Below are 22,116 nucleotides of genomic sequence, written 5' to 3'. Positions count from 1 at the left end.
TCATTCATTTCATTACTGGTAACTGAACACCGCTACACCTGCTGCGTCTGCTTTGCTGATACTAATACTGAATGCGCATGATCACCGGCTAAGCTAAGACTGAGCTACAGCTGGGTGCATGACCCTTGTCTGTATTACAACTGCAAGGTAAGCTGGTTACGCACCTCTACAATCGACAGGCCGTTCTTTCGATCCTGACCCGTTCATGTTCTCTCTGAAGAAAACTGGTTGCAGCGAAAGAGCAGGTTTTATGTGCAGTTTAATTTTCATCCGATTCGATGGTACAATGTTGGATAAAAAATGTAGTTTGTACGTACTCTCGACTATTCTGTTCATGCTTCTGCCCATATTCCTCCAGCACCAGGGCAGACTTTGTGTCTTTTTTTAGCAGATATTTTAGACAGATGAGTTTCCTGGATCACAAGTTAGATTGTACGGAACTTCAGAAAGTAAGTTTGATCGAAAGCAAAATTGCATCGAAAGTATGATTGTACAAGTGTGTACCTAGCTTTAGTCTACTGCAGCATTGTGTGGCTTATTATGGGTTGTCCCCTGTTTCCATGACAGTTTAGAATTTTATCGGAATATGTTTTGTCGAAATAAACTTACATTCATGTTTTTTTCACAACTGTTGACGAATACAGCATTATTTCCATCTGTACAATTGTATATTTGTAACTTATTACCCAGATTACAATTCTGCAATGCTAGCGCAAAGAAAGAGTGACAAGCTGGCAAACACATGCATAAGAAAGATGGTTCTCACAAATAAATGATTTCCCCAGACATAATTATGAGGGATCCTGCCTCACCTGCTGCCCGTTCGGTTACCGTCTACGGCTTTCATCCCCCCAGCAGGAATATATGAATGTATTTCACACTTTACAGCAGGGTTGCCTACCTTTAATATTCTCTTCCCGGGAGAAGCCCGGGTAAGAGAAGCAACAGGGGGCCGACGGGGGCGGGGCTTGACGATTCGCATCATTAAGCCCCGCTCCCTCGTGGTAAAATTACCGCGATTGGGCACAATTTACATAGGGGCGGGGCCAAATGCTGTGATTCATGCAGAATCACAGTTTAAGCCCCGCCCCCTTCACGGAGACCCGCGATTGCCGCGGGTATTCTCCTAATTCTGCCCACTTCACTAGGAAGTGGGCAGAATGCGGGAGAAATGCCTACCCTTCCGGGGGTGCGGGGGGTTACCCGAAAAATCGGGAGCCTCCCGCGAAAACCGGGAGGGTAGGCATGTATGCTTTACAGTACACTTCTCTTGTAACTGCAGTCTAAAATTAAATAATGAATCCTACTTTCTTAATCCTCAGAGAACAATACATACTTTGGACAGTAGATGGCAGTACTACACTAACTATAGAATGAACTGTGGGCCTTACTGTTTATTTATTACCAGTTATTTATATAGTGCACACATATTCCGCAGCGCTTTATAGAGAATGTTTGGCCCTTGCTTGTTTGCATAAATGGCCTGAGCATTAGAAATCATATAGCAATCAACAAGTTACAATACATTATCTCACACATGTAATAACAGTATAGCAATGTATGTATCCAGTGGTGCAATTATTATTATTATCCTTTATTTATATGGCGCCACAAAGGTTCCGCAGCGCCTTACACAGTACATAAATGAGCACACAAGAAAAACAGTTAATACAAAACAATGCAGGACAAGGACATGGTTTATAAACATAGCTGCATAACACAAGCAGCAGGACATGAGCAACCAGGTGTTAGGTGCCGTTGTGGGGAGTTAGGAGTAAATGATACTATAAGTAGGGGGAGGAGAAGCACGTGAGGGACGAGGGCCCTGCTCGTGAGAGCTTACATTCTAAAGGGGAGGGGCAGACAATGTAAAGATCTACTTATGTATGTGTTAACTTAAGACTTTCATTTAGTGAAGTGTGAGAAATACATTAGTCTTGTATTACAGCTATAAGCTTAATATCACTCCTGTGTTACATATATTATTGTCATTATAATCTTTTATTTATTATGCACCACAAGGTGTATGCTGTGCTATAGATGGGGTAAAACAAAACAAGCCTACAGCATAAATACAGTGCACAGCAATGACATCCTGTATCCCATGAGTACATAGCATGAGTACTAGACATTGCAGTAAAACCACAGAGTGGCAGTGGGAAAGCACAGCAGCTCTCACTGACCCTGAGTTCGTCTTACGGGCGAGAAAATAGTGTCAGAGGCGCTGAAGGGGAGGAGATGGAGCACAGGGCATTGGTGCTAAAGATAGTGCAAGGGGAAGACCAAGAGGAAATAGAGCCTCGCCCGAGAGCTTACATTCTACAGGGAGGGGATAAACAGTTGGAGGGTAAACTTTGAAGGAGACGAGGTGGAAATAAATAAGTTTAATCATAAATTACTGTACTGTATTTATTAATGAACTCCCTATGCTGATCATACGGCGGCATAAGTATGATATGTTCAGTAGAAGCTGGAGATGGAATTCTTGTCGGGCTCCTCCTACAGTGATGTCATTGTAACACGCTCCCAATATAGATCACTAAACAGGCTGCGCTGGTATTTCTACAGCCAATGACAGAGCCAGGGAGCCTTGAACATACATAGAATATTGGGGGTCACAGGGGAACCCTAGAGTGTTTTGAGCCCAAATGCAGCACCTACCGCTGCCACCTCAGTTGCTACACCACTAAGTAATGTAATATAGCGGGATAGGTTGCTTTTCCTTCCCTCCCTTATACCATCACCTCCTCCCAGGATTGGGTACAGGATCCTGACAATCAGAATACCGACAGCGGCATCCATCCTGACCGCTGGGATCCTGACTACATCCCCCTCCGAAACCACAGCCAGCAACAGCACCAAACCTTTGTGATCGGCGCCCCGCTGCTTATTTGGGTATTATGACTGGGTGCACCTCCTGTAAGGCAGAATTGTTATCCGCCACCAATACTGTGATATGATGATGCCCCATATGTGCTCCAGACGCATCTATACGCCCGACATACGTTGATAATGATGAGTTGAATAACTCTGTTTTGGACGCATATAGTATGGGGCAGGTGGAAGTACATGGTGACCAGGTGCTTATAGCTGCGAATGTAGCACGCGAGGCGCTTTTACTCTACGTGCGGAAATATATTATTTGTCCAAGTACGTGTATTTTGGGGAATGTGCGCCCATTTTCCTTCTAACTCGGCATCTCCCCCAGTATGTGCAGATCATAATACAGACATTAACATGAAAATGAGATATAATTTTGGAGTACTAAACACTTAGACGATACATAAAGGGTGGAAATAATGTACATTTATATGGATTACTGTTGTCATTCAGGTGAAGGGCACTGTCTTTATTGCCGGTACAGGTCCCCAACTAGAGGCAAGCCTGACACTACCTTATTGTCTCTTTTCATACAAGGTAATATTAAGAAACAAAATACTATGGGCCTGACTCAGAGGTGGATGCAGACACTACAGCAGCTGTGGTTTTTGGAGGTCGTCCGTCTGTGACTTTATGCAAATTGCGTTACAAAGCCATATCCTGAGGTACATCCGTGTGTTAGTGATGTGCAAGGACTGAGACGCCTAATTTCAGCGTCTGCCTGGTGCGTCTTTAGTTACCGCTATCGCTCATAAATGGAGATTTCCGTCCACGTGTAAACAACTGAGCTCCTGTGTACGTAAACACCAGCCACACGCCCATAACACGGACCATCTTCATGTGTGTGTTTAGCCACTACCCAGCACTTTTCCAAGACATTTCCGTGCATCTAAATCCCAACAGCACCTTTGTGCGTACACTCTGTAATGTACAGTAGGAGTTTTTTTTCAAGATTTGCGCACACACAGTAGTAGTAGCTCAAGGATTCTGAATCAGGACCTGCAGTATGCAGTTTGCCTACCATCTTATCAAATCACCACTAGGTGGCAGTAATGCATAAACATTGTTTGCTTGAAATAAAACTGCACTAAAGGCGGGTGTCCACTAGCCGATTTAACAGAGCTATTGAACGATAACGACATCGTTATCGTTCAATTGCTCGTTAATCGGGCATGAAAATGTCGGGAACGACCAGCGATGCTCGCTTCCGCTAGTCGTTTCCGACATCAATTATCGCCCGAACATGCCAGTCAATCTGCCAATAATGACAGATTCACCATGTTCGGGGATGATGGAGAGTGCCTACACTGAGCGACTAATCGTTCAGTGTAGGCACTGCAGGGGATGGGGAATGACGGTATGATTACGATGTCGTAATCGTACTGTCTTCCCTGGGTCGTGTAGTGGATACGCACCTTAAATCTCGATCCCCCGATCTGCGTATTGCAGGAGCATTGGAAGCCATTTATCGCCTTCAAACAGTCTAACGCTCCAGCATACACACTATCTAATTATCGGCAAATCGGCCTGATAATTCTCGATAATTGTATAGTGTATCCCTAGCTTTAGTTTTAACAGAGGTAAACATTTAACCTATATACATACTTGCCAGGGCCGGCTCTACCATTAGGCAGCTGCCTAGGGCACTGGGATCTGGGGGGCACCACTGAGTCTGCCTACCAGATATTTAAGGATGTCTCTGAATGAGACAATTTTGTTGTACTCAGGTGGCGTTCCCAGCCGGCCAGAAAAGCAGGCAAGTCTCCCGGCAGGCCGCCTACCCCCGGACCCTCAATGGCTGTCTCAATGTCGGCAAGTATGCCCATAGAACACTCTAGGAGTCTGCCTGGTCTGTGAGTATCTCTTCTGGAGTCTCTATGCTGTGCCATCCTTTCTCTGATGTGCCTAATGCAAAGGTGTTGAAACCTTGAAACATTGAAATTAGAGAGACGTTTATGTTTCAGATTAATGTGACCGTGGCCAGAAATTGTGGCAGTGGTTTTACTAATGTAATCCATACTTGCGAACATTCAGCTCCGGGAGGGGGCTGAATGTCAGCTTACAGTGGGGGGCGTGGCCGCACGATAATGCCGTTGCGGGGGCGTGGCCAGTGCGGGCCGGGGGTGTGGCCACGAGATCGCGTCATCGCGGCTCCGCCCCCTCATCACAATGCCGGAGTAAACGGCATTGTAAAGCGGGGGGCGGGGCCACGATGACGCGATTCAGCGCGAATCGTGTCACCGGGCCTCCCCGCTGCGGGGGTTTCCCTAGTAACTCTGCATGGGGGTAGGGAGGGATGGCGGCTTGCGGGAGGCTTGCCTGCCTTCCCGGGGGGCCGGGAGCGGCACCCGAAAATCGGGAGGCTCCTGGCCAAATCGGGAGGGTAGGCAAGCCTGATGTAATCATATATACATTTTAGAGATGTATATAAAAAAAATTCAGTGCAGTCTCATCTGATCAGTATATAATGCAGAGCTTCATCTGATGAGTCAGTATACATTGCAGAGCCTTATCCAATGACCAGTATAGTATACAATGCAGAGCCCCATCTGATGACCAGTATGCAATGCAGAGCCCCATCTGATGTCCAGAATACAATGCAGAGCCCCATCTGATGACCAGAATACAATGCAGAGCCATAGCTGCCGACTTTCTGGCTGCTCCTTCCGGGAGGGAGCAGCCAGATCGGCAGGGCAGCGGGGGGTGGGGGTGGGGTGGGGGGCGTGGCCGAAAAAGGGGGCGTGTCCAGACGGGTGCATAACATTTGTAGGCATCACGGGGGCGGGGTCACGCGATCGTGTCATTTTGGCCACGCCCTCGCTACACAATGCCTATAATACAGGCATTGTGAGGCTGGGGGCGGGGCCAAAATGACGCGAATCGCGTCACTGGCTGCCCTCGCAGCGGGGGTTAGGAGTACATTGCGGGGGATATCGGGGGGATCGGCAGCCGCCGGGAGGCTTGCTTGCCTTTCCGGGGGGCGGGAGCTGCACCCGATTATCGGGAGGCTCCCGCCCAAATCGGGAGGGTAGGCAACCCTGTGCAGAGCCCCATCTGATGACCAGAATACAATGCAGAACACCATCTGATGACCAGGATACAATGCAGAGCCCCATCTGATGACCAGAATACAATGCAGAACACCATCTGATGACCAGGATACAATACAGAGCTTCACCTGATGACCAGAATACAATGCAGAACACCATCTGATGACCAGTATACAATGCAGAGCCCCATCTGATGACCAGAATAGAAGGCAGAGCACCATGTGAAGAGCAGTATACAATGCATGTACATTCTGGTGACCAGAGTACATTTATAATCTAATAATGGAACTAAATACCCACATGATATGCATTGGGAGTTAGAGAACTAGTTTGCCTTTGCAGTATATGACAGCTGTCTAACTAAATTAAGAAAAAAAAACCATTGCCTCTGCCATATTTTCGTGAATGTCTGCCATAAGCAAACTCCTACTTTAGCTGTAACAATGTACAGAATAGTTTCTCCTGTTAGATACAGTAACATGCTTACAAAAGAGAGGCCTAGCTGAACAATGATGCATTCACTCTCACCCAGTATTGGCATCAGTGTAGCCCACTGAGAGGAGTCATCATGGCAGCTCTCACTCAGCAAAGGATGAGATTGCAGCGCTAAGATCATACATGCCTACTGTACCGGGGGTGCGGGAGGCTCCCGATTTTTTTGGCAAACCCCCCCCCCCCCCCCCGCTCCCCCGGAAGTGTAGGCACTTCTCCTACCTCCTGCCTACTTCCAAGTGAATTGGACAGGATAGGGATACTTTTCCCACAGATCGGCGGTCCGCAAGTAGGAGGCGGAGCTTAATGACGAGATTCTATAAGAAATGCATAATTTGTCCCTGTCGCCATTTAAATATACAGCATTTGCGGAAATTTATCACTAGGGGGCAAGGCTTAGTGACGCGAAAAGGCGGACACCGCCCACCTGCCTCTCCTGGGGAGGGAAAAAGAAGGAAGGTATGGCTAACATCCATTTATTACTTTAACCATCTGCTGAAAGCAGTGGCGTCACAAGAGGGGTGCAGGCTGCACCCAGGTGTCACCTGTCGAGGGGTGACATCAAAGTGCCGACTCCTCAGTGACAGGAGCCGGGTGATGCACTGTAGCATTTTGTGCAGCACTTGGCTCCAGACACAGGGTATGATTCAGACCCTCTCGCAAGCGGCCGCTCGCTCATACGCGGCCAATGTTATGCAATTACGTATGCATCGCAGTGCAAATGCCCGAACTAGCTTGAGCGATCGGGAAGCACTCGCCCGCCTGCCCAGCAAAAGACAGCCCAGTGGAATGAGTGACAGGAGAGGCCGTTTGTGGGAGATAACAGGGGCAGGGCAGTAGTAATGGGGGAGTGTAGTTGCGGACGCAGGCGTGCCAGAGTGTTTCAATGCCGTTGCATAATTAACAGGCAGCGTCATAGTACACGTCACCTGGCTGAATTATACACTGAAGTACTCACAGTGCTTGCGGTAGGGTACAGTCAACCACAAGCGCTGCGGTTAGATCCGATGGGACCCGATGTACCGATGGTTGTATATACTTCCTGGAGATAACGTTCGCTAGTGGGCGGCTAAAGACAGGCTGGTGGGCGTCTGTAAACACACAGTGATTGCTTGCCAAGACAGTGGGCGTGCTTATGCCTTGCCGTGCGATCGCCTGCCTTGACGTCACTTAGCTGAATTTGCATACGCTGGGAGCGAGCGGCCGCATCTAGCGAGCGGGTCTGAATCAGGCCCACAGTGAGGGAGCTGGCATTGCACACAGACTGGTTCCCAGGGGCACTATGCATCTCCGGTACCCCGGGAGTGACTGAAACGGGTTAGGGCCACGAGGCCACGCCCCCTTTTTGCCAGCACTCTGGTCTGCCACGCGCCCTATCCTATCAGCACCGGAAGTCACAATGGGGAGAGACGCCACTGGCTGAAAGCCCACTGCCTATCTACATTATCGTGTTCTGCATGTGGTTCTAGTATCAAGGTATAATGGGAGGGTGGTAATGGCGACCGATTAAAACAGTTCTTTCTTCCCAGCACAGCGCTCCATGTGAGCTGCCCAGAACATACGAGGAAACCTATAGATAGCACAATGATGTCATGGAGGATCCTTTTAGGAGATTCCTGAAGGTATATTGGCGACATCAAACATCCCCCTGACGCAATTAGTTCCTGTATAGCCTGGAAAACATAAAGCAGCTTGGTTTTGTCTTCTAAACAATTGCTGCTTTAAAATTTCAGAAGAATGGCGCCTGCGTCTGCATCTCGCAGGCTACCGCTTAAGCCCCATAATGGGCCTGATTCTGAGTCGAACGCAGCTGCAATATCAGACGCAGTGGATTTTATTTTCTTCTGTGCATGCATCTAAGTAGCACTGTACATGCGTGCAGATTCCGTGCACGCAGAGTCGCGATTGAGGTGCCTGGGAGATGCCGCATTCTCAGAAATGTTTTGAAGATGAATCGGGTGCTTTTGGGCGGTGACTGAGCGAACGCAGGGAGATGGTACAACTTATGGGCGCGTTATGGGAGTGTCGCTGATAGCGGCTGTGTACAGAAACGCAGAATCGTTCACAGTGGATAATCTGAACCTGGGTCCCATAACAGTGTCAGACTGTATAATGGACACATGTTTGGAAATTGCTTAAAATGTTGACATGTTTATAATGTCCACACCAGAATGTCGACATACAGTTTTTTGCTTATTTTATCCTACCCCTAAACCTAACTCTATAAGCAAAAAAAATTCCGGTGTCAACATGTTACATATCAACATTATTAACATTTCAGCATTTTAACCATGTCAGCATTTTTGAATGTCGACATATTGGTTGTCGACATAACGTCAGTGTCAACATTCCGAATGTCGACCTTCTGTTTGGAATAAACATCAGGAGTTGCACTGATCACTTAAAGTAGTTAGGGGAAGAATCGTGGAAAAGGAAATTATTTGAAAGTGTTTTCCTTATATAATGCTTTTAAAATAAAAAGAAAACTATATGTTCCGGTAAAAAAAACATATTATATAATTCAGCTGTGTAAATGAAGAAGTAAATATGTTTTTCCCTGTGAAACACACATAAAGGAAACATGTGAAAATGGTCCAGGTCATGGGTGGGGACATATATGTATTTATACTGTAGATCTTATATGGTGCTTTGGAAAAAGCCATTTTATTAATACTCTGTATATTCCAGGATACTTTGGAGCCTGCAGAGGTCTTAGCACAGTTGAAAGCGGAGATCTTGGTATCTGTAAAGACTTAAAATAAGACTGACCTGGTCACTTTCATAGTCTCCCATAAATATCACTTTTTCTGGAGCCTCGGCATGGAAGAAATTTCTTCTCGCAGCTAAAATTGGCTCATTGGCAGCAGTCTGGTGCCTGCAAAACTCATCTATTTGTGGACAAAACCTGCTGGGTGGGGGGAGGATAGGGAGAGACTCAAGGATCAGATGGGGAAATAGGCAGACGAGAGGCGACTACTTTGCTGAGCCGCACGTGAGGGAAATAAAGACCATTGGACGAGTTAGGGAAGGAAAAAATCAACAGACGGGAAACTTTTTGGAAACAGAAAATTCTAAAAACTTTAATAGTTTCAGAAGAACAGAGGACTTTTCATTGGAAACTAAGCAACCAGAGGAGGAAGACAATGAAAACGGCAGAGGCAATAGGAGAACAAAATCAGCAAAGTCCATAGGTTGAAGGGGATGTAAGAAGAGAAGACTCAGCCTTGGTAGTTCTCTCTCACGAATCGAGGACAAGAGACAATGGCCACAGGTGGCAGTAACATGTTGATGCTCCTGGTCTTCACTTCCCTCTGTCTGCAGAGGGTCTTCCTGGAACAAAGTCGGGTTCTGGAGCAAAGGAAACCTTTTTTTGAGCGTTTCAGGAGGTTGGAGGAACAGGTGAGTTCTGTTCTGGCTCTATACAACATCCATGCTCTGCCAGCCTGTCACACAGCAGGGTTAAGCAACCTGTTGTACTCAAGTTGTTGTGGGACTACAGGTCTGAGCATGCACTGCCCATTTGCGACTGGCAAGTCATGCTGGGATTTGTAGTTCAACAGCAACTGAAGAGTAACATTTTGTCTAACTGTGTTCTGCCACAGGCTCACAGGAAGAGCCGAGAAGTATTTCTACACAATGAAAAAGTAAAATGGTTTCATACCTAGAGCAGAGTTATGAGATAATGGGTCTGATTCAGAGCCGGACGCTATTTGCGCTCGCTCGTTCAGAAAAAGGGGGTGGCTATTTAAATTAACCGTTCGCTCTTTGCGGTCTGTTCACGCCTCTATGTCTGAACGAGCGAACAAAACATGCGGTTGTTATTTTGAAAAAAACGCCTCCTGGCCGCTCGCATCATACGTCATCTCCGCTATTTATTAGATTAATCGAGTACATCAAACGGCGTCTGAACTGCTCTCTATTCTTGTGGTTGGTTTCTCCTACCGCAATCATGCGAGCAGTTCTGGCTAAAAAACAACCAAGTGACGTGGTCGATGATGTTGCTTTCTTAATTATGCACATCCTTAAAACGCCCGTTTTGACATTTTGGCACACCTGCGTTCTGATCTCCACTCCCCGTTTTCAAGCACCTTCCCCTGTTACCACCCACAAACGCCTCATCCTGTCACTCAAATTAGCAGGCATTCGCTATTTTGCGAGCACACGATTTTCGGCCGCACTGACTGGTTCGCGCATGCATATTACAATCCGTACGCATGCGCAGTTGTGCGAACATGGCTCGGAGCGAACGAGCGGCTGCTTACGAGTGGCTCTGAATGAAGCCCAAAGTGTATACTGCATGTGCAATCTGGGGGGCGGGGCTGTGTGAGGCAGTGGTGTATCTATAATGGGTGCTGTGTGTGCCTCTAGGTCAAGGGGGGCCCTGCGTCGCACAGCCTGCACCCACAATAGACCTTACTTTGTGTGCCAAGCAACTTCACCCCTTAACTGCTGGCGGCCATCTTTCAGGAAGGGATGGCCGTCGACAGTCTGCAACCATCGATGGTCTATGGCCATTGGCAAGTGGTTTTGTCATCGATGGAATGACACAGATGCCGAACTATTGATGGCTAAGCCCGTTGTTGAGAAAACATTGACGGCGCCAGTTCTATGGCCGAGGTCTGCTCATGCGAAGCACTCACCCATCGATGGCTAACCACCGATGGCTTAAAACCATCAACCATCGATGGTACAGCCTTTGATGGCCATCTATACTTTTGGGTAATATATTACTAAACATTGAAGCAGGAGATCCAAAGATGCTTTGCTAGGAGGTTACTACTTGGAACATTTTAGTTGTTCTATACATGTATACTGTGTACTGGTCTTTTTCTCTCAGTGGTATATTTACTAAAGTGCGGGTTTAGTTGTTGCCAATAGCAACCAATCAGATTCTATTTATCATTTCTCTAGCTGCTGTCAGTGGCGTTCCTCCCCGTGGTGACACCCGATGCTGATAGGAGTGTAGTGCGCGCTGCAAATCTGCGTGCCGACGAAAAGGGGACGTGGACTCGTGATTCGAACCCACGTTTTAGTCACGTCAGTTTTAGCCCCCGGATGCCAGTCTGTGTACAGTGACGGCTCCCTCACTGTGTCAAGAGCCGAGTGCTGCACCTAATTCCACAGTGCAGCACCCGGCTCTCGTCACTAAGGGGGAGTCTGCACTTTGGTGTCACCCCTCGGCGGGTGACACCCGGGTGCGGCTCGCACCCCTCTTGTGACGCCACTCGCTGGTCTAGCACATCCCGGAAGATAATAGCTAGAATCTATTAGAATAGATTAGTTGCTATGGGCAACAACTCCACTTCTAAAAACTGCATTTTAGTAAATATACCCCTCAGTGCAGTCATATTTAATGAATCCATCCGCCCCTAACAGCGGTCTTGGAGTGAGCCAATTGTCAGGTGCGATTGCTGACGTATACCTTAGGCCACACCCATTTTACATGTCCCAGGAGAAATTACTCTACAACACATCATACTTTATATGTCCCAATTGTTTTGGAAGGGAGACGGGATTTCTACCCCAAAATGGTGTTTCTAAGCAGATTGGGGTGGGGCATATTTTGTCCTGATTTGGCGTGTATCAGGAGGTTTGTTTTCAAAAGCGATTCATAGCTTACAGCTGATTCCTAAAACACACAACACACATCCGTACAATATGTATATATTTTTATTTACATTTTCCTGATATAAAATGTTACTGAGGACCTGATTCAGAGATGGGCGCTAATGAGCTTCACAACTGCGTCTTTATGTTGATGCCACAGCCGATGGGATACATACAGAGATGCCCATTGGCTGCAGCACATCCAGTCGCAACATCGGACATTATACCAGCTCTATATAAGCGCAGAAAGTGCATCTGAGCAATACCACCGGGATAAGTGCAACGGCGTAAAAAGACGGAGTCACTGACCGCCTGCATCTGTCTAGTCACCCTTCTGATACCACACAGGAACTCCCACCAAAATTGCCTCTCTGCATCCAAATCATACTTGCCTACTTATTTATCTGACCACTTTGGGGGCGGGATCTTTGTCATTAGGCCCTGCCCCCAATTCTGTGAATCGTGGGCCTGAGCGGAAGGGGCAGAGCTAAAATGTCACGATACATGTCATTAGCTCCGCCCCCTCCCTACTGACCGGCTATTATCTCCCCATCCTGCGCACTTCACTGGGAAGTGGGCAGGATGCAGGAGATCCACCCAACTCTTCCGGGAGTGCGGGGACTACCTGAAAAATCGTGAGTCTAGGAGAGTAGGCATGTATGGTCCAAATTCCTCCTGCGGTAACCGTGGGAGCACAGGCGCAGTACGACTCGGACTTGTGTGCAGACTTGCATCCAACATCGCCATTGTGCGCACTTCTGAATCAGGCCTTGTGTGATGTAATATTGTAAACCCACATATTTTGAGAATTTATGGGCACGTCTGCAGCTGTTTTGGGGGGAGAGTCACCAAACCTACTAAAAAGTAGGTCTTGTCCATAGCAACCAATCAGTTTCCACGGGCCAAATGTTATAGGGTGAGAGTTTTGCAGTAAGCTTTCACACTATTACATTGGTCGAGTTGTATTTTCAAAATGGGAAAACATCTGGGTGAGAGTTTAAATCGTGAGAGTTTTTTGAGTCTGAAAAACAGGCGAGTTTGCATGTTCTCAGACTCTATTACATTGGCTGAGTTTAAAGAGTCTGAGAGTTTACTCTAACATTTTCTAAACTCTCACCCTAGGAGCTAGCATTTTATACCATGTTCTAGATAAATGATAGATCGGATCTGACTGATTGCTATGGATCACACCTCCGCTTACCGATTTTAGAAGGTTTGATAAATCTCTTAAGACAAGTTTAGAACTCAGGCTAGGGTTGGGACTTTAAGTCATTGCTTCCCATTAAGCTCCTTACAACACCCTCTATTAAATATGATGCAGCCATCTGTTATTTGAATGCAGGGGCTTGTTGGACAATCTCCGTAATAACTAAAGCTGCCCCTATCCAGTACGCACTTGCTGCAAACTGCAAACCCCATCACAACGCTATGCAAGAAATCGTGCAAGGTGAATGCAAACTTGGTCAAGAGTAAGGTAATGACTTAGGAGAGTTAGGCAACTATTCGCTTGCTAGCAAATTCCTTGTATCCTAGTACCTATATAAAGGTCTATATTTGTGTACATATAAGCTCCATTAGTAGAGCATAGCAATGTTGTGACTTTAGGCATAAACCTAGGTTGTCTAATGGGTATCCGGTCAGAAGGTCAACAGTAACGAGGCCGACACCATAATGTCTACATTAGAATGTCAACGTGGCTCAGACTATTGTCAGGCACAATATCGACATCCTCTGAATGTCGACATGTTTACAATGTTGACATCTGAACTGTCGCCATGTGAAATGTCGCCAGTCTGAGGATGCCAGCGATTAGGGTTAGGCTGCAAAGGGAGGTTAAGGATAGCAGGGCTTTTAAGCATTACATAAACAAGCTATCATAGGACAAATATGACAACAAAGTTGGCCAAAGGTGAAGGATCGGAGGGTCGCCTGTTGCCCATCACTGATCTGAGTTCTGCCTCGTAAACTATGTTAGCCAGGGCACATGTCTAGTTCACATGTATGATAAATACAGCCCAGTGGACATGGGCGTAACTACCATAGGTGCAAGGGGTGCAGCTGCTATGGGGTCCGGAGCTTATGGGGTGTCCATCTTATTTGGCAATGTTGTATGTGTTATATACAATTTTCATCATTGGGTGGTACATAGGGGTTCTTCCAACTTTTGCTATGGGGCCTTCAAATACCTAGTTACGCCCCTGCCTGTGGAAGGAGTGGTGCAATAGTACTGGTTGGTGCTCAGTTTTTACTTCAGTTATACCTTTCCCTTTCTAATGAATGTGGCGCTGGCCATACTTGTACATGGAAATATGGCCCTGATTCAGGGCTGAATGCTCTGAATCAGGGCCGGTCTTTTTTTTTGTTAGAACGGCCTCCTGGCCGCTCTCATAGCTGTGGGTGACCACCCACAGCTATAGCGAGAGGCCATGATGATGGTCGCGATGGTCAAGACCATCGTGACCATCGGCCTTGTGGTAGGGTCTCATGGCCGCAAGCCCCAGAGAGATTTCGGCTCTAACAGAGCCAGGATCTCTCCACTGACATCACTTGTGATGTCAGTGGGGCCGCCCCCAGACGGTAGGCATTCTCATGGGAATGCCTCCGTTTAGGCAGCCACCCCCCCCCGGCCCGCCCACCAAAGGGGGCGTGCTGTCACTCAACATCGACAGCACGCACCCTTTGGTGCGAAACCCGGAGCGACGGATTGCCCGTCGCTATCCGGATCTCGTGCATGCGCACTCTGGGCCACCATCAACCTGGTTGCGAGCGCTCAGTGCTTGCGACCGGGTCTGAATCAGGCCCTATAACCATAGTGCTCCTGAGTCTGGTTTCACATGTATACTGTATTGTACTCCCATCATGATCTGCTAAAGTGGTTACTGGACACTAAAGACTCCTGTTTATGGTCTATATGTGTTGGTAAAATGGCAACCGAGAACATATTTCTCACAATGATCCAGTTCATTTTGTTAAATGACCCATTGTAGGTAGTGTATGGAGATTGGCTAATACACTGCCATTCTGTTTCTTTGCAGTTTCGACGGTTTCAAGAAGTAACACTGACCCGTCTACAAGGGATTGCTGAGAACTACAACATCTCGTACAATATCGATGCTCGCTTCAACCACGTTTATGACCAACAACAGTCATTCGCACAAGCGGTGAATGCCTCTAGTGAAGTGACTGAAAGGGAGCTGAGCGACATCAAAGCCTGGCTGAAAAAGGTTCAGAAGAAAACAAAAAAGTTGGACTTAAAGATCTCTGCCTTGGAGCAAGCCATGGCTGATAGGAACAAGCAGGTGACTAAAGAAACCAAAGCCAGAGATGTGGCGATGGCCAACCTGACCTCGGCCCTCAGCAGCCAGAAAAGGATCATTTATCAGCTGGTGAAGGACAAGATTGAGTTGCAGAAGGGGATGGAGATCTTTCGAGAGTCTGTGTCAAGTCAGGGAGGCAAAATTGCTGATTTAGAGAAGCGATTGAGAAGTATGGAACAGAATGAGATTCTGCCACTGAGATCCTTGGGATCGACTCAGGAGATCAATCGTACTCCAGAGAATAAGCAGCTGGTGTCTCCAGAAAATGACCCTGGGCCAATGACTGTCCAGCAGCGTATGGTCAAGCTGCAAGCCAAGCATAACCAGAGAAAGAAGCTGCTGGAAGAACAGCAGATGCTTATACCACCACAAAATAAAATGTCTCACATGGCCGCTCCATATGGGGAGGAGACCAGGAGATTAAGGCCATCAGACAAGAAGAGATTTGACCTACAAACTACAAGAACACCACCAACGCGCAACCACAGTACTGACCTTCACCTAGGAAAGTCTGTCCCTGACAGAGATTATATTGCACAGATATCAGCTCTTCATAGAAATGCGACTAGAGACAACAGTCCACCAGAAGCGAAAATACCCTATCTGCAAACTGCTAGGAAGCCACTACATACCACAAGCCTCCCAAAACACCAGGAGGAGAGCACCAAAGCACCAGCCACGAGTAAGTCCATTGTGAGGTCATGCATGCATGGACCAAATATCAGACACTTTCAGCTGTCAATATTTCTCTTTTCAATTTACCCATTACCCACTACTCCATTACTTCTTGGGTACAGTGAAAGGTTGATTTGGCAATGAAGTCAGTAGGATGTGTTGAGTGAAGTCAATGATGTTAAGATGTAATAATCTGAATGGCTTGATGAAAGTTATTGCATGCCGGATCTACTAACAGTTCTTGTGCTGAGTTGTAGGTGAATCTGTACACTCCTTACTGGGATGCTCAGTTGCTTCCTTTCTTTTCCTTTGCCACAGCAGAGAGGCAAGAGGTCCCCACCCTCAGACACAATAATTGACACAACAAATTAGGCTATAATTTATTTTATTTTCTCTTGAGATGGCCCGGGATAATTACCTTAAAATCAAGTCACTCACCTTAAATTTATTTGCTTTTATTTTCTTTAGCAAAGAGGGGATGTAGTTATAATGCCAACGGGCGGGATGCCGTTGTTGAAATCCCGGTGTCGGAATCCCGACACGGGACTAAACATAGGCGTCTAAATCCCGATGCCAGTTTAGATAACGACGCCGGAATACCGACAGCCGGCTTCTCAAAAGTAAGTATAGTGGGGCCGGATTAAGTGTTAGTCGCGCGGGGTTAGGTTTAGGCACCACGGGGAGGCATTAGGGTTAGGTTACGAGACGGAGGTTAGGGTTAGGCTATAGACAGGGGGGGTTAGGTTTAGGTCCCACTGGGGGGGTAGGGTTAGGCACCAAGACGGGAGGGTTAGGTTCAGGCACCAAGGGGGAAGGGTTAGGTTTAGGCATTAACGGGGGGAGGGTTAGGGTGAGGAAGGTTAGAGTTATGGTGCAATAACGGAGAGTTAGTGTTAGAGACAGAACAGGGGAGGGTAGGATACTTACATGCCTCTGTTGGGGTTCAGTTAAATGTAAATAAATTTAATGGAACAATATTTCTTAAACTATTTTTATGTGAAAGCAAAACATTGCAGGTATCTGCCGCATGAAAAGAATAAAACATGACTCAGATGACTATCTACCACCCTGAAGTCTCACAATAATAGAACTAACCACTGTTAGCTCGCCTCCTGCATACTCACCGAAAGGGAGATGTGTCAAGCAGTGAAAAGTGGAGTTGTCCATAACAACCAATCAACTTCTACCTCTTTTTTTTTTTTTTTTTTATAGAATGTACTCCACAAATGCTACCTCAAAGCTGATTGGTTGCTATGGGCAACTTCTGTTCACTGATTGATACAGAGTTTCAATATCAGGGGAAGATGTATCAGTTAAGTTTTGTAAGCATTTTTCCATTTGCACCTCCCTTAGGGTGAGAGATGGCAGGGAAATCTTGATTTTAATGTTAAAATGTCAGGACACCGTGCAGAACACCATGGACAACCCTCCATAATGACTAATTAGGCAATTGGAAGTTTCCAATTAGCTTAATTAGTCCAATAATTACATGTCAAAAAATGGCCTCAAATTACCACAAAATCAACAATTTTGTTGCTTTATGCAGTCCAAATTGAATTAGAGTATTAATTTTTTTGAAAAATAATTGCCTTTACATTTTTGTACATTATTTTTAGTCACCTCAAAGTACCCAAAGCAGTGGCAAACGCAGGATTTCTAGAGGGGGGGTTTCCAAATGCGTGATTTTAGAGTTAGTGTAGCCAGTCTATGAAGAGGGTAGAATTAGCATTTAACCAGCTTTAATATGCGTCATACAAAGTATATTGTGTACTAATTCCAACATATAGAGGACCAGCAATCACAGTAAGCCATTAAATGCGGCAGTAGAGCCATCCTGCCTGAGCTGAATGTTATTATATTAGATGTGGGCACCATTCCAGAGCATTAGAGCAAGTCCGGGATTCTGGGGGAGCAGCAGAAGAACCGAGCACTGCCCTAGACATATATGTACATATTGGGCTCTATAGCAGCACATCCCTAACAGTGAATGTTTTCCAGATCTCCTAGTTGGTGCACAGGTTATTTATTACTGACTGATACATCTTAAACGATCCACAGGTGGTGCTAATTATTTCATTTGTGATACTGTGAAGAAAATGCAGCGCTAGTAAAATTAAATTACTATTTCTATTGTGGTCATGGTGTGGGCTGGGGAGGGGGGTTTCCAGGCAGACGGAAACCTCCCCTGCGTTTGCCTATGCAAAGTACTTTTTCATGCACTTCTCTCACATCTGATTTGGCTGACAATTCGCAAACTCCTGCTGCGAGTACCCTCCATAGGCATTTTAAATTGGATTGGAGAATTCTCGAGTGCGCGCATTCGTGCAAAGTCTGCGAGTTTCATGAAACAAACTGGCAACTCGCACCTACTTGGTTCGCCCCAATAGATTCTAAGTATTTATAAGTTTACAATGGCCCCATAGACACTGACCTCTTTTGGGATAACTGGCGCTACATTTGTACCATTGACAGTGTTTTCTAAATGCTCTATGTATTATATTGGTAGATGCAAATATACTCAATTAGTAGAGATGTGCGGGTACGGTTCTATGAGAACCAACAACAACTGAATTTAGGGGTTCCGAGTCGATCCAAGTCAGAGTTCAGAATCACTTTGGGGTAACGAGTCCCAGTTCGGAACTCAAATTTAAACACCCAAACTGGGGTTTTGGATTGCATGCTAACAGGTCAAAATAATATAATTTTTTTTTTTTTTTTTATAAAATACAGATCCACAACCAAAACCAAAACATGTGAGGCTGGTTTTGCAAAACCAAAACACGAAAGATGGATCTGGATCCAAAACCCTAAAAACGGGGGTCAGCGCACATCTCTATAAATTAGTTATCATAGTATTATGAAAGTACTGTAGAGTTGCAATTTTTTATGTTACAGATGAATGCCATGATCTTATATACAGTGTATATATATGTTCTACTAATCATATTCTTTTTGCTATTCTTGTTTTTAGTTTGTAACGTAGATGCTATGTTGATTTTCCCCAACTCTTCCACCGAAAACTTTGCCACCTTTAGTAAAGGGCTGAGGGAAGCGCTGCATGAACTGTCCATCTGCACCTGGGTAAAGACCAGTGTCGGATACCTGGGTACTATCCTTTCATACGCAACAGAAGAGAATGACAACAAGTTGGTTCTCCACGGCAGGAATGGTGCGGCCTACGACTCTCTCCATTTTGTCATCGGGGATCCGGCCTTTCGGGAACTGCCGGTTGTGCCCTTGGTGGATGGCAGCTGGCATCACACTTGTTTCATCTGGTCCTCCATCCAGGGCAAGTACTGGTTCTATGTTGACCGTAGGTTAATGTCTACTGGTTCCAGGTTTCAGAAAGGCTATGAGATCCCTCCAGGAGGATCGCTGGTTCTTGGGCAGGAACAGGACACTTTGGGAGGTGGATTTGACACCTCTGAGGCTTTTGTGGGCCATCTGGCAGGTTTTGCAATGTGGAATCGGGCTTTGTCGCCAGGAGAAGTCTCTGGCATTGCCACAGGGAGAGGACTGCCTAGAGGTACCATCTTAACACTGGCAGATGCCCCTTCCCTTCATGGTTCAGTGCAGCTGGTGAACTGTACCTGCTTGGAGCACTGCCTGTAGACTCCTATGAAATATATTTTGTAAATAGAAGATAAAACTGCTTCCATATTGGACAATTGTTGGACATCTTGGAATGTTATAGGTGGACAGTGATTGAAACACAGAGACCATCATCCAAAGGACTATATGGACCTTATTCACTGTCAGATGACCAATACATGGAGTTATTTCTAATTATATATTATTTTGCACATACAATTTTAAGTCAAGTGCAGCATACAGGATACGAGGACAAGCAGTCCAGTTTGTGTTGTGTAGTCTTACCATGTGCCAGTAGGTGGCGCTGTAGATCTCTTAGATCTTTCATGATTTATTGGACAATATGGCCTCTATGTTGTTTTTGTACATTTTGTACACGTGTCTGCTTTCGGACAATCCATATGTATGTACTGTATGAAATTTATTATGCGCATTTATGTGCAATACATGTTTGCATTAACTATATATATACATATATATATATATATATATATATATATATATATATACTGTATATATAACGAGGTTCCCTTCTTGAAAATCTTAGGGCCAGGACTATGTGGGTTTAGTCTACCAGACCATATCTCATTTCTCATTTATATTCTACATTTCATGATAATTATTGTAACATAAATAAACAATAAAAATAATATGGCTTTAACTCCCCTTGCAAAATTACCTTATATTTAACAAGTTCTGACTTATTATAACTTTATAGCCGATAACCTGTACTGTAGAATATATATATATTAGACATCCATGACACCTATTTCTGGCAAGAAGGCTGTATTTTTATTTTTTACTTCTGTTTACGTCAGCTGCTATGACGTTGAGCGCTAAGGTTCAATTTACGGTACTGCTTTGCAAGGCCGGTGTAGTCTAATCACCGGAGGAGATTATTGCATCAGGAAGACTTTTATGTGTTGAGTAGTTAAAAAAATCTACAGTATATCATTGGTGCAAAACTTTTAGCTTCACCTTACAAAGTGCTTTTCACCCATTCATAAATCACCTTCTGTTTAACAGAATTAAATGGCTTCTAATATCCTAATAATCTGCAGTACAGTAAATATTATCCACTGTATTCTTTAGTTATAAAATGATAAATTGTCAGGCATATCTCCTTGACCACAAGAGCTTGCAATCTAAGATAGGCATCCTATTTTACTATATTTCCATGTGATCATCATATGTTCATATAGACTTTATGGACCTCATTCAGAGTCGGTCGTTGCGGCCTGCTCGGTCGTATGCCACCGATGTTCGCTAAACTGCGAATGTGTAAAATTCGCAATGCGCGTGCGCAAACTAGCTATTACGATCAGAAATTGCTCTCTCCTTGAACACAGCCAGGTCGTTAGTTTGAGTGACAGGATGAGGTGTTTGTGGGTGGTAACAGGGGAAGGTGCTTGTGAACGGGGGAGTGGAGATCCGAACGCAGGCGTGCCTGACTCTGCAAACTGCGTTTTATGGGAGTGCATAATTAACTAAGTAGTGTCATGGCACATGTGACATGGGAGGTTTTTACACTGACTTGATCGTAGTGCTTAAGAGAGGGTATGGTCTACCTTAAGCTCTACGACCAGCTCCGATGGTTCCCGATGGTTGCGATTAATCCTTATATGCCCGGAGATGACGTGTATTGCGAACGAGAAGGGGGCGTATTTGTAGTCTTACGGCCGCATCCTTCCCTCGCTCGTCCAGCTAACGATCCCAACTTAACCACGTAACTTGCGAGCGCTTCATTTGCATATCCGGCCCCTTTTACCTTACGACTGAGCGGCCGCAACGACCGACTCTGAATGAGGTCATATGTCACATTATATATTAAGGGTTTAGAGTTAAACGGAACCAAGTCGAGAGAACGAGGCACTGGAAGGTTTTTTTTATAAAATATTTAGTATTTTCATAATAAACACAATCATTTCAATATACTAAACAATTTCAATACAGAAATACAAAGTAGAAAATATGAAATATTGGCAACTTGAAGGTTTTTGAAGTAGGTGTGATGGATTGGAGGCATGTATGCAGGAGTGATTTCATGTAGGTATGCAGGAGTGATTTCATGTACAGTCGTGGCCAAAAGTTTTGAGAATTACACAAGTATTGGTTTTCACAAAGTTTGCTGCTTCAGTGTTTTTAGACCTTTTTTCCCCAGATGTTACTATGGCATACTGAAGTAAAATTACAAGCATTTCATAAGGGTCAAAGACTTTTATTGACAATTACATTAAGTTTATACAAAGAGTCAATATTTGCAGTGTTCACCCTTCTTTTGCAAGACCTCTGCAATTCGTCTTGGCATGCTGTAAATCAACTTCTAGGCCACATACTGACTGATGGCCACCCATTCTTGCCTAGTCATTGCTTGGAGTTTGTCAGAATTTGAGGGTTTTTGTTTGTCCACCCGCCTCTTGTGGATTGACCACAAGGTCTCAATGGGATTAAGGTCTGGGGAGTGTTCTGGCCATGGACCCAAATTTTGATGTTTTGTTCCCCGA

At 45.5% G+C, this 22,116-nt stretch overlaps 1 protein-coding gene across 2 annotated transcripts; it reads left to right on the top strand.

The window, feature by feature from the left end:
- The first annotated feature begins 384 nt into the window (after positions 1-384).
- On the top strand, positions 385-20,262 carry PTX4 (pentraxin 4). Of its 2 annotated transcripts, none has more exons than XM_088448174.1 (3): positions 385-449; positions 15,065-16,028; positions 18,993-20,262. In XM_088448174.1, exons 1-3 carry the CDS (start codon positions 405-407, stop codon positions 19,631-19,633), a joined length of 1,650 nt encoding a protein of 549 aa, XP_088304300.1. In that variant the 5' UTR covers positions 385-404; the 3' UTR covers positions 19,634-20,262. The 2 variants fall into 2 exon arrangements, with proteins under 2 accessions (XP_088304300.1, XP_088304301.1); XM_088448175.1 differs by lacking the exon at positions 385-449 and adding an exon at positions 9,387-9,821.
- The last annotated feature ends 1,854 nt before the right edge of the window (positions 20,263-22,116 follow it).

This window comes from Taudactylus pleione, unplaced genomic scaffold (genome assembly GCF_031769625.1).
Source record: "Taudactylus pleione unplaced genomic scaffold, aTauple2 ptg000451l, whole genome shotgun sequence".
NCBI classification, from domain to species: Eukaryota; Metazoa; Chordata; class Amphibia; order Anura; family Myobatrachidae; genus Taudactylus; species Taudactylus pleione.
This window is presented reverse-complemented; position numbering and strand designations above follow the sequence as displayed.